This window comes from Scaptodrosophila lebanonensis, unplaced genomic scaffold (genome assembly GCF_003285725.1).
Source record: "Scaptodrosophila lebanonensis strain 11010-0011.00,11010-0021.00 unplaced genomic scaffold, SlebRS2 tig00000072-arrow-pilon, whole genome shotgun sequence".
Lineage (NCBI taxonomy): Eukaryota > Metazoa > Arthropoda > Insecta > Diptera > Drosophilidae > Scaptodrosophila > Scaptodrosophila lebanonensis.
In genome coordinates, this window is record NW_022060558.1 from 1,632,478 (window position 1) to 1,645,886 (window position 13,409).

General features: G+C 37.5%; 1 protein-coding gene across 1 annotated transcript in view; it reads left to right on the forward strand.

Annotated features, from left to right (window-relative positions):
• The first annotated feature begins 4,525 nt into the window (after positions 1-4,525).
• The window catches only part of LOC115625145 (putative mediator of RNA polymerase II transcription subunit 26), a 51,572-nt gene continuing 42,688 nt past the window's right edge, over positions 4,526-13,409 (forward strand). The window contains exon 1 of the mRNA XM_030520066.1: positions 4,526-4,641. Within this exon, the coding sequence (XP_030375926.1) occupies positions 4,609-4,641 (33 nt within the window). The 5' untranslated portion in view covers positions 4,526-4,608. The remainder of the gene's footprint in view (positions 4,642-13,409) is intronic.

The following is a 13,409-nucleotide window of genomic DNA, read 5'->3' on the forward strand; positions in this document are numbered from 1 at the left end:
TAGACACACTCGTACAAACATACACTTAAATATCCTTTGCAAAGTGTATAAAATAAAAATACGACAGTAGCAGCACTAGCAGCAGCAGCAGCGGCAGCATCAGTATCAGCAGCAACAACAACAAATGGCATTTTCACTACTTGCCGCTCGAAGGCGAACAATGAATGCCACCAACGTTAAAGCTTAAGTAACCCCCTTTGCTGCACCAACCCAACAACCCTATACCCTTCAACCCCCTCTAGCATCATCATGGTGCTCTCCAACTGTGGAGTGCACGTCGTCGCTGCGCCGCAGCGAACAATTTTCAATGCGTTCGCCTCGAAATGGTGGAAAATGCGCGTCCGTTGTTAGTCGGAAAACGTCGTCATCCGTCGACGGTTGTTTGGCTGGCCTGGCCAACTGCTCTGGCACTGGCTCTAGCTCTGGCTATGGTCTGGTCTGGTCTCTGGCCCAGTCAGCTTGTTCCGCTCTGCTCTGCTCTGCGCCACTCCTCCCCCCTCTCTCCACTTGTTCGACACTTCGTTCGCCTTAGTTCGTTCATTCGTACGTTCGTTCGTTGGTTCGTTGGCTATACGTTAAATGAAAGCAGAAGCAAAAACCGTCAACGACAACGACAATGGCAGCAGCAACAGCAACAACAGCAATAGCGGCAGCGGCAGAGGCAGCACACTCCGCATTTTATATTGAAACGATGAACGAACACAGTTGGAACGAGGAGAATTGTACGAGCGAGGCAGTGGCAGTCGTTGGAAGGCAGCTGTTGGATGGGGCGAACGTGTGCAAAACAATGAGCCACCCAGTTGCTGGTAACAACAACCACAACAACAAAAGCGACGCAATATCACTCTATGGCATATGTATGTGTGTGCACACAAACACAAACACACACACACACATAGCAATAAATGTATGCCTGAGTGTGTGCCATCACGTCAGCCAAGCAGCAAGCAAGCAAGCAATCAGCAGTCAGAGTCGGGTCAGGGAATGGGGAATTGTGTTTTGTGTTTCTGCCTGTGTGTGTGTATTTATGTATGTATGAGCGCGTGTGTGTGTGTGTGTGTGTGTGCTGAGGCTTTGTGTTGAGGCTGCTTCTGCTTCTGCTGCCTAAGCCAACACCGAACACACGTTCTACTTACCACCCACAAAAAGGCCGTTCGGCCAGCAGATGCCTAAAAGTGCGCTACAAAAGATCTTCTAAGCCTCGCATGAGAGATCGTCAGTTCTTTGAATACTACATAATATATTTAAGGATTATCATTGTTAGGAATACAAATTGAGAGAATTTATATTTGAATACATACATTTATGTTTGTGGTATTCCATGTGTACAAACATACATACATACATAAATATATAGTATATATGTATACATATGTATATATAACATATATAAACCTAGCAAAGAACTCAGTCTATAAATAAAATCAATACATTTTGAAAAAGACTTCAATATTGAACTGGATTTAAAGTCCTAAGGTGCTTTTATATTGCTAAAAGCAAGTAATTAAAAGTTTAATACGTTACAAAACAAATACCCTAGCTTATTAATTACATACATTCATGTAATTGGTATACCCTGTACGCGAAGGGTGAGAGGATGTACTTAAAAGTCTTATCGCCAATTGTACTATATGTAACAGGCAGAAGAAGGCACGAAAGACCCCATGTTATAATTATATACACTTATGATCAGCATGACAAGGGGAATCGATATAGACATGTCCAGCTGTCCGTCCGTATGAAGGCTTTTCCTAACCACAGGCGGACCAAGCTTGAAAATATGTATCCTCATTATTTTATATTGCTGTCCGAGGGCCGGTCGGCTATTAAATGTGTCTTGTCTTTTATTTGAAGCTTTATGAAAATCGCTGAACGATCGATTAAAAGATCACTTTTTGTTCCTTAAACTTTTTGTTAATAATGCAAGCAAATTTGGTTTTTATGGGTTTGCTATTAAGTCTTAGCTTACAATAATATTTCGTTTAAATCGGTACACCGACATAGAAACGATTGATGCACCAAAGTATATTTTAATTGAATAACTGTGGTGGAGAGAAGGGCGGATACGGGATAAATAAGAGTTTTTTGCAGCTAAAAGGATCTCTTGATCTGTACGTTAGATTTAGTTAGTTTTCTTTAATGAGAACTAATGTCAAAATTTGAATTTACTGTAGAAACATTCATATATACGAATACCTTTCCATAAACTGAATTTTTATCAAAGTTGGTACCCAAAGGGAGAAAGAGCATACTAGAAAATCGAATCGCCAACTCTATGAAACAGGCAGGATAAGGCGTGGCCAGCCCCTTGGCTACTATGACCCTCATGACCAAACAAATCGATATAGACATGCCCGTCTGTCCGTGAGTGCTTAAATACTCTAAATCCCAACCAAAAATTGTATTTATAATATCTTTCCATAACCTGAATTTTTATCAAAGTTGGTAGACTATATCATATAGCTAGCAACCAATCTTTATACCAAAAATGTTGTTGTTCATTAAGATTGAGTAACTATGCTGGATATTTATGAATTTTTTATAGTTATTCACCAGAACTTTCAAATCTGTGAACTATACTTATCCTATAGTTGTCATAGGAATGCTCGGTACAACAATGCTCAGTAATAGCGGAGAAAAAGGTGGGTATTTAAGAGTCGGAATGGCTCATCCTTAACGTTTTACTCGTTCATCATTAATGGGACCTGCAGAGGTTTGAAAAAATTCCTAAGCTTAAGCTGCGTAGTAACATCCATTGGAGTTACCATACACGTATATGTATAAGACATGCGGGTTCTTACACTCCTGGAAAAATTAAACAACAAATGCTGTTTGAATTTATTTGAAATTAAAAAAATATAGTGGTGCTAGTGTTTTCTTTAATCAAGTATGGGTCAGTCTTATCTCAACTAAAGCCGAGTCCACTTGAAACTAAGGTGTGTTTAAATAACAAGTTTTGCAATAGGACAAAACATAATTAGATGAAGTATTTCGTGATTATAAAAACGTCCTTAAATGTGGAGCATCGTACTTTAAAGAAAAGTTTTCAAATTTATGTAAATCTTATTGGACAACGATCGTATTAAATGTTTAACAAAATATAAGGATTGCTTTTTTCTGAGTATACCAAGAATTGTTGTTGAATGTTAAAGATGTTAAAGATTCATAGAGATCAGCTTCTCTACAATAACCCTGCAGTCCTTGTTCTATACTAATTATGTACATACATACTTACATATATACTTCTGAATACCTAAATAAATAAAATTTAAAAGGTCCTTAAATCTTGTACTGTATTTGTAACTCAAACGCCTTTAATCTATAATTTCATATTTAATAAAAGAATCCATAGTCTGCTTTCAAGTTCTGAATTCCCACAATACCATCTGATGCTGGTCTGATTCATGGGAATGCTGTTGGAGTCCTTAAAGATCACTAACGTTAATTGCTGCAAAGGACTCTTTTAATGCGAGTACCATACATCGATCATTCCGTTTGCGTCAACTTTCGATCGATGGAACCAAACAATTTAAAGCAATCACAGTTATCGACTTTAACAAACGACGAAACGACATAAATGCGCTGCTTTTGTTTACTATGTATGCATACATATGTATATACATGTGTGTGTGTGTGTGTGTGTGTGTGTGTGTGTGTGTGTGTGTGTGTGTGTGTGTGTGTGTGTCTGTGTATATGTTTGTTGTGCACTAAAATAGTTCAACTGTCGACAGGGCAGGCTGATGGGCAGCCGAACAGGCGAGCCGGCAGTCAGAGGGTCGCCCACAATAATGTAGGAGCCAAAGCCAAGTGGTGTTTGGGGTTGGGTGGTGATGGTGGCTCGGTGGTACGTTCGCTGGGTGGTTCGTTGTGGCTGTCGTTGCTGTTGCCGCCACACGCACGTTGACGATAGCGACGATGGCGAATGGCACTGTCGCTGGCCTGGCCTGGCTGGCGGGTTTCCACAGCGCAACTGAAAATATGAAAAACGGAAAACTCAACAACAACAACAAGCTGTATGTGGCAGGGTTGTCGCCATGCCGCAACACGCACATATGGACGCACCGAGCGCAGTTTGAGGCTCGATTGAATGGGCAACACTGGCACGCGCACTTGGCTCGTGCTTTTGGCCAACAACAGCACCACCAGCAGCAGCGGCAGAAGCAGCAGCAGCAACAACATTGAACAAAAAGCAGTCAGTACGAACTCTGCACTTCACAAAACAAGACGCAAAGTACGGCGCACGGAAAATTCTGCGCGGCCAGAGCCAACCAAAGCTAAAACTACGTAACTTTTTTCGAGCCGACAACAAAGCGCGGCAAATAGAAGAATAGAAGAAAACAAAGAGACAATTCTTAATGCGTTCAGTGTGCTGTTTTAGCCTGAAAGTGTTGCTTAGATATTATTATTGCCAAAATTATCGGAGAGTGGGGCCCAAACTCCACCAACATGTTGAGCAGCCGCTTTAACGCCAAAGACAGTGCTACACCCAAATCCCAAAGCCGTCGAAGTGAACATCCAAGTGCAGTGCACAACAACAGACTGCAGTGAGTGCAGAAAAAAAGGCGCCAAAAATATAAATTACCTCCAAATACCAACAACAAATCAGCAATGCAAACGATGAAAATGTGGACCGAAGCAAACGTGAGTATTACTTTAAATAAATGCTATTCAAGACTGAAGGTGGATCCCAAGCACCTGTTTTCGATGTCAATTTTTTTAAATGAGTGCAAACTGTTACACATAAGGTATCAGTTATAGGCATTTCTTGGTGTTGACGACTTTTCCGCTCATTATTGTGTTAAGTTTAAATTAATTAATTGGAAATTAATTGGCACAATGTTCAGGACAAATAAGAGAAAAGGTAATGTTGAGACAAAAACAAAATGAGATGGTTGCCTTCCTTTTATGGTGAAGCTGTTGTTTTGTAGCTACTTCCTTATAGACTCATACCGATCAGCTTTTGTTACTGACAACAAAAACACTCTTCTTCTTGCTATCCCTGCTGGCGTCCCAACAAAACAATTAAGAAAATGAGTCGTAGAATTGAGTGCCTAGTAACGATCAAATATTTTTGCTCAATTGGGTACAACAAAAAATTGTTTAAATGTTTGTAAAGATAAACACATTTGTTGTTTAATTAGTTTTTTCTAGAATATGTATGTATGTATGTATAAATATAATCCTTTAAATAACTTTGTGTAGAGCAAAGATAGAGGTGTAACCTTAACTTTTAAGCTCTTTTCTTTAATTAAATAATGGACCGAAATTAAAGAAATATTAAAATAAGGAATTAGTTTATAACAAGATCAATAATAAAAGAATCGTTTTCTAGAATTAAAAAGTGATCTTCGTCTGCGATGCTATACACGAGTACCTTTATCAAATAATACTTCATCGCTTACGTAGTTTTTTGTCTTTCATTGGAAAGTACATGCGTATTTGTTACTTTTTTTCATTTGGTTATCATAAGTGAAGGGAAACCACCACAGATGGCTACAACATTCTTAGTTTGCAATTTGACTTCCATATCTTTCGAAATTAACAAATTTTTGATTACAAAAAAACAATTTTTAAATCATATCGTTTCTGTGACAGCTTATCACAAAGCTATTCGCCCGTCTCGATTTTCGATATTATCTATGTATCTATCTGTCTTATCTGCTTGCCAAAAAGAGGACAAGCTTTCTAGAGCTATATGTTTTCTTTGGATTGAAACAGATATACGGGCAGATTCGATTGCGATTTGTATTTATCTTTTCTGGATTGTGGCATACCATTCTCCCTCCTGGGTAGACACCAATATTAATATACTCTTACACTTTTTAGAGAAGGGTATAACAGTTGTAGATTAAATAGTCACATTGTTGTTGTTTGCGAGCGTATTACAAATAAGTATATTTACATTAGTTGTCATACTTTATTGGCCACTTTGAGGAAAGCTGCATGTGCGCTGCCAACAGCCATTGACGTCGTTTTGTTTTGATTCTTGCGCTTCAGCAGCATTTATGCTTTGTGCGCTTTTTTCCGCGTGTTCATTTCATTTACAAGAACACACCGCCAGAGAAAAGACGAGAGACGGAGAGAGGCAGCGACGGAGATGGAGACGAAGACGTCAACGCCAATTGAAAAGCCATTTGGGGGCCAAGAAACAAACGAAGCACCAATACCAATGCAAATGCAAAAGAGTCGCACACGCACGCACACACGCACGTACGCACGTTCGCCTCAACTTCTCAACTGAGTGTGCTCTGTCGGTTCTGGGTTTGGGCTTCCCCACCTCACCCTCCGCCCCTCCCCTCCCCCATCCACCATCCACCGTTCCTCAATAATTGCCTCTTCCAATGCCGATGTCGACGCACATCGAACACAACAATCGAAATAAAATAAACAAACGCAAATTTTTGTTGTTTTCCGTTCCTTTTTTCACTTCTTTCTGCTGCTACCTCTATGTATCAATTAAATGAAAGTTCATGCCGTGGAACAGCTAGCGAGGTGTTGTACGACTGGGTGGGGGGCTAGTGGGGTGGTGGTGGTGTCTTTGTGCAGAAACCGGCGAGCAAAACAAAAAGTGCAAATGTAATACACGCCATGCTAAATGCATTGTGGAGGTCGGGAAGAGGGTGTAGGTGTGGGTGGGTGTGGGTGTGCCTTGTCAACGATTCGACGAATCTGTATATCAAATTTATTATGGTCATCACCATAGTACCACCATGGCCGTCGTCACTACTGGAGAGTTCAAATGCAATAAACCCTCAAAGAGATTGAAGGGATTTTTTTCTTTTTGCTTGATAATTTATGCAAAAAGAATGAGCTGGACCACAATAGTTTAAAAGCATCAAAGTCCCTACATTAAGGTATTCCCGCCAAGTGGCTGGACAGCGAATTTCTTTTGGTTTTCCGGTAGCATTCAAGCACATAGCGTACTAGAGAAGTGTGTAGGACTTTAGTTTTTTACGGATCATTAAATTTTTTGACCAATATTATATACTACTTGTATACGTAGAGAAGTGAAGATTGTCGTTATATTTGCTATAAAAAAGGAACTCAAGATACCTGCGTATAAGTGCCTAAATGGGGCATAGTTCGATGAAAGGTCTTGAATTTACACTGAGAGCATTTGTAAAGGGTTAGCCATGCATCAAGATTTATTGCACCTAAATCATCATCCTGCTGATGCTTATAATGAAGAGAATCCTTCAAGCTGGAAACAAATTGTTGTAAAAAGTTCGTAAATGGCCAACAAAGTTTTTATTAATTTTTCTCTCTTGTATACATAATAGTTTGACCAATGACTGTGATCATCACAGCTTGTCAATTTTGTAGTATTATTGCATATTATCATGCCACTTATCATAATGGACATAAGTTTTATTTTGGATCGAACTGCAAGATTTATTAGAATTTGTCGCATAACTTACTTTTATTTATGAAATAGTACATACATCGATGTGCATATGTGTGTACTATATGTGTGCAGATAAAACATTAATGTTAATGTGACGGGCCAAATACAAACAAAGTCCTGTGAAATAACACCCTGATATTAAATCGTATGTTTAATGCTTATATCAGGAACTGGAATAATGTCCACAGACTAGCTTTATAGATGTGTTACACAATAGGACGTTCAATTTAAATGTTAACAATTAATACCCTAATCACTTGTTTTCTCGATATTTTATCTATACTTATATTATAAAGAGGAAAGATTAGATTGTTTGTTTGAATTGATGGTAAAATTCGGAATTTCAATCATGCTTTTGAGAAATTAAAGCCTTTTAAAAATGTGCAATGGGACAAGGCTGCTTATTAAGGAATTCCAGGACAATTTAAGTGTAGCAACTATTATCAACGGCCCACTAACTCATATAACGAGGATACCGATGATCCCATTTGATCATTTATATGGCTTCAATTTCCGGTAGTCCCAAGTCCAACGCCAAGCCTTCGAATTAGTAGGGATCGACATACGAAAGCAATGTTTTACGGTATGTTGACCTATCAGGGGTCGTAGCTCCTGAAAATCAATTTATTTTCTACCAAAAAATCAAATATCTTTTACAGAGAACCTCTGACGCCAGTTAATAATAATTTATTCATAAATGTAATAATAATTTATTCATAAATATAAACATATACTGAATCAATCTTTTTTACATATGTACTTATAAGAAAACAGTTTTTATATAAATAAAATTATAAATTGTATTTCTTTTAGTGGAGTGAAACGGCAAAAAAATGTTTGTTTTGTACAACTTTTTTGTTTCATATTTTGTTATTTTTAAAGAGGGAAAACCTTTCTAGCTGCTTTTATCGAACATTGATAGTCAACTTTTTTTTAAAACTTTACATATCCAGAATAATGGCTATACGCCATTATTCGCACCACTCAGTTAGTTGTTATTATAAGACTCAGCTGAATATGTGTTGCAAAACAGAATGTGTTGAAATTTGTAGTGTGTTCTAGACAGCTGCCTCAAGGCTAACAGTATGCTTTTTTTGTTTTCATTTAAACTATGACCGTTGTTTTAAGTTTAAGTTCTATCCACTTTCTGTTTTAGCAATGAAACAAAGCATATGCACAACAACGTTTCAAAGGGATTAGCGCACTACATTTCCGTTTGGCCAAAAGTGACTCCACAAGGCACTTTCACCATTTGGTCCTCCATGGTCATTAGATGTTAATTTCACGCTCTGTCCACCAATTGTTGCCACGATGTGTAGTTAAATGTTCGGTAAATGCCACAGACAAATATAGACAAATATACATCAGCTAAATTTGATCCCGATCGAGTTTCTCATATAGAAAAACACAAATATTTATTAAGCACTAAGCAACTATATTTATATCGATGTTCAATATTCAACCTTTAATAGGTTAAGCAGTTAAATTGCCTTTATAAAGACCCTAATTGGTTTTTTTCTGGAAAATTTCTCTATATAGAAGTATACCTTTAGTATTCGAGTGCTACAATGAATGAATAAATCACATAAGTCCCCACACAAAAAAATAGTAATTCGAAGAAAAGATATTGAATTGATATTGAATCAATTACTTTGTTCTTTTTGGGTGACACATTCCCCTAAAAAAGCTACATTTGGATTTTGGGTGTGCTACTAAACAGACGGCTTGGAGATTTCAGATATGAAGCTATAGAGAAATATCTTCATTGACTAGCTGTTGAGAGCCAGGACTGTACAGTGTGGCTTTTTTATCTAATTTTTTTATTTTTCCAATAAGTCCTTGCCACTAACAGAGCATGCGGAAGGAATCGAAGTTGTCAGCAATAATACTCTAATTCTATATTAAGTAGCAAAGGCTACACGAATAATTAATGCGACCTGATTCAAGGGCGTACACAGCTTTTCCCGAATGGGGAGGGCCAAAACATTAAAATTTGGATAATAGGTAAAAGGTATAGGGAGGCAACGGCAAAAAAATTTGCCTTTTAGCTAAATGAACTAAATACCTTCAAAATTATTAAAACTACATTTGTAATTTTGTATTATCTGACTTTATATTCACACATTTATGTACATACATACTTACATATGTAGATAAAAAATCAAACAATGTTTTTTTTCCTTAGTAATTAATTTTTTTAAAATACCGTGCAAATGTATAATTTTCACCGAGCTGTAAATATAGTATTTACAAATACAAAATTTAAAACTTAATTGTAATATGATTAATAACATTTATAAGATGAAGATGGCCCTAATGGGCGGCTTATAGTTTTTCTTCAATTAGAAGAGTCCTACTTATACATATTCATCGCTTGCACCAATTTTTGGGACTAAAGTACGGCACGTTACTTACATACTCTTATCATCATTATCGATATCTTAGGGTTGCCAGCATGAAAGTGGGAAAGGTCTTTGATGGCTGTTATCGATAACATCGAAATTCCATCACATATTTAATGCGAGCTCAAAAGCATGAATCAGAAGCTGCCTGCTCCGCCACATCCACATATACATATTTAACAAATACATACACGCATTCACGCATACATACAAACATGCATGCAAATCGAGCGCTGTCGGTGAGACTCGACTTCCGCGTTAAGAACGCTTAGTCAAACTTTAGTTATAAGTTTAGTGACATTGGCTGCCTTGAAAACGTTCATATTCTGCGGTCATGCATTCCAATCGGTGGTTTGCCTAACAAGAAAAAAAAGAAAAAGTTTCACCTACATAAAATCCGTTTCGGAGTCACGCAGTGCCGCCACGTCCTTGACACATTGAAGCAGCTGAGTGAGTAAGTGGCCTGGTCTGGTATGGTCTGGTCTGGCCAACCCTAAAAACCGCCAGCAATGCGCCGCTTCGATACAGTTATTGCAGCCATCCCCTCCCCTTGTCCATTTGGCCATAAAACAGTTGCCTTATTAGACACAAACGCTAAAAAGTCTTCACTCTTTGCATACCGCAGGTCAGTTTTGGCTTAGCAACAACAACAATAACAACAGCAACAAATGCGGGGCAGCGACAAACCCTTTTTTATAACGATAACGGTTTTATGTGTATTTACGCCTTTCGTTCAGCACATTACGTTTTCAATGGCAATAATAATAATGGGCATTTGCTTTTGTTGTTGTTGTTTTTGTCGTTCTGTTGTTCTGGCTATAATTTATTGGCCACTTGTTTCTAAACGGCAGCAAAGGAATGAAACCTGCCGCAACAACAATAACAACAACAGCAACAACAATGAATAAATGAATGAATGAATGAGTGAGTGGTACTCGCTAATAAGCATCAAGCGCAGACACAAAAGGGCACAGCATGAACAATAACAACAAGCTAGCCAGCAGCAGGCAGGCAAAAGCAGTTAAACCAAAAAAAAAAAAAAAACAAACAGAAAAAAGAAGGCCGGTCAGGCATGTGGCAGTCGCAGCAGCAGCAGCAGAAGTTGGTTTGGTAAGAGGCAGGCGCAGGCGAAGTGCAAGCGACGCGCAGCACGTGCTAAACACATTTAAACGACAACTACAACGGCAACAACAACAATGCCAGCAACGAGAGCAGAAAAACGATTAAATTAAAAACCAAAACAAACTAAAGAAACGACGTCATGCCAACAACAAAGAGCAGCAGCAGCAGAAGCAGCGACGGCCGCGTCAAAATCACGAGACAACAAGGAGAGCTCTACAGATACATGTTGAGTACGAGTAAATCGTACACACATACACACACACACACACACACAAAACACTCAACGTGCCGTACACCAAATGGAAAAAAAAAACACAAGAAAAAATACGCCGCATAATAAACGTCAATTTAAAATGCTAAAAGCTCACGACGCTGACTGAAAGCTGACTGCGCTGCCAACTGCAGCAGCGCTGCACGCGTTGCCAATGCTGCCGCGCCAACGCTGACGTCGCTGCTCCTGTCGCCGCCAACGTTGACGTTAACGTCAACGACGACAACGACGACGACAATAATAATAAAAAGCAAACACAACCACCACACAAAAAATCGCCGAAAGTTAAGAAGCAAATACACACACTCTTACACACTCACGCACACACAATGGCTATAAAGAATAACCCTTTTTCCGGTTTTTTGTTTTGCTTCGCAGTTTCTAATCAACAGAAAAAAAGAAAAGCCGCCGCTACAATGGCGACAAGCTGCCTCCGATTTTTAGTCAGTCGCAGTAGCAGTCCCAATCCCAATCATCAGGCGGCTGCTAATTCGCTGGCATTTAACATAAATGGGCGCCTTAGCGATTCTGTTGCTGAGTGGTTGAGTGTGAATAAAGATACTGTGATGGGTTTAATGAACCATAGGACTAATCGGGATATACAAATGAAATTCGTCCGATTGGTTGTTCGGAATTTGGGGCCAATTGGTATTGATAGATAAAGGGATTCGATAATTGACAGCACTTTGCTAATTAATGTGTAGTTCGATAGGATAAATAGATTTTAGTAAAACACATTTAAATTTTATGGTATCGACATACAGACTATGTGTAGAAGTGTTATGTAGGATCAGTCTATGACGAAAAAAAAATTGAGAAACCACCTCAATGGTAAATGGATAACATGTTACGATAAGAATAGTCGAATAGTAGAGGTTCATGAATTTAATTTAATGAATTCATAAGTGGATCTGTAAGAGACAGTTGACAGACAAAATATTGCAAAAAATCCCCGATATTGCTAATTGAAAAGTTCTAGAGTATATTCGTAATAAATAAAGATTAATTGTCCTGATTAAATAATAAGAATGATACCTAAATAGGAAATTCCCTCTCTCTCTCTCTCTCTCTCTCTCTCTCTCTCTCTCTCTCTCTCTCTCTCTCTCTCTCTCTCTCTCTCTAAAGAACACCAATTAAGGGTTTCAATGCAGTACAAAGTAGTATACAAATGTAATATAAGATATGTGCTTCAGATAAGATTAAAAAAGTGATTGTTAATCATTTTTTTATTTGTATTGGCAATAATATATGGGAATAAAAGATATATAGAATCAATGGTTGGAAAACTTAAATAGTTTAACCGCAAAGAACAATTTTATGTGACTTTTCCACACTACATATATAGTTATACTCATATAATGAAAAGACAATGGTAGAAAAAATGTTCAAGTTTACAAATAATTTTAAAAGCTTTTGTTAAGTTACATTTTAAGTACCTTAGAAAATTTGTATCGATTAGGAATGTTGAGTATACATGGATGTTTAAAGAACATAATGTTTTACTATATATTGGTGAAAATGAGTATTAATTGGAAAATAAACTATGTACTTTAATACTACTACTTAAGATAAGTATTATAAGTAGATAAGTAGTAGGTGTTGAAAAGTAAAATCGTATTGGCTTTAATTAAAGTAACCATGCTTTCATGGGTTGCTTTGTAATTCAATAAATTTCTGTGCACATATTTAGACAGAGTGACTATACATGAAAGAAGATACGTAATACATAGTATATTCTGATTTGAAGGCCTTAGTTGCTCTGGCATTTAAGATTGTAGTTAAGAATTCATTTCTTAAATTACAATAATATTCATAAATAATAAAATAGTCTGGGTATTGATTTTTGTCAACATTACTGCATTTTTGTCTGATCTATGTATGAGATATGTTAGCATTGACCCGGATTTTTCTTTACCTAAAAGTTAGGTTCTTGAATATCATGAAAACTATACAATATGAAATGAAATGTTGCTAGCCTTCTGAAGATAGTTCATTCTTATTGGCCTGGGTGAGAACGTAGATCATCAGAATGAAAATTTTCGAATGAGCACTTTCGGATTTATGGAATAAAAATGTTTTTAAAAAGTGTAAATTTGTTGTTGTTGTTTTTTTTTTTTTGAATTTTGTGTCACACATCAGAATTTTCGCGGAGCTTCGACAAAATCAATTTCAAGTCATTATCAAATGCAGTACAACTTATGATTTCATA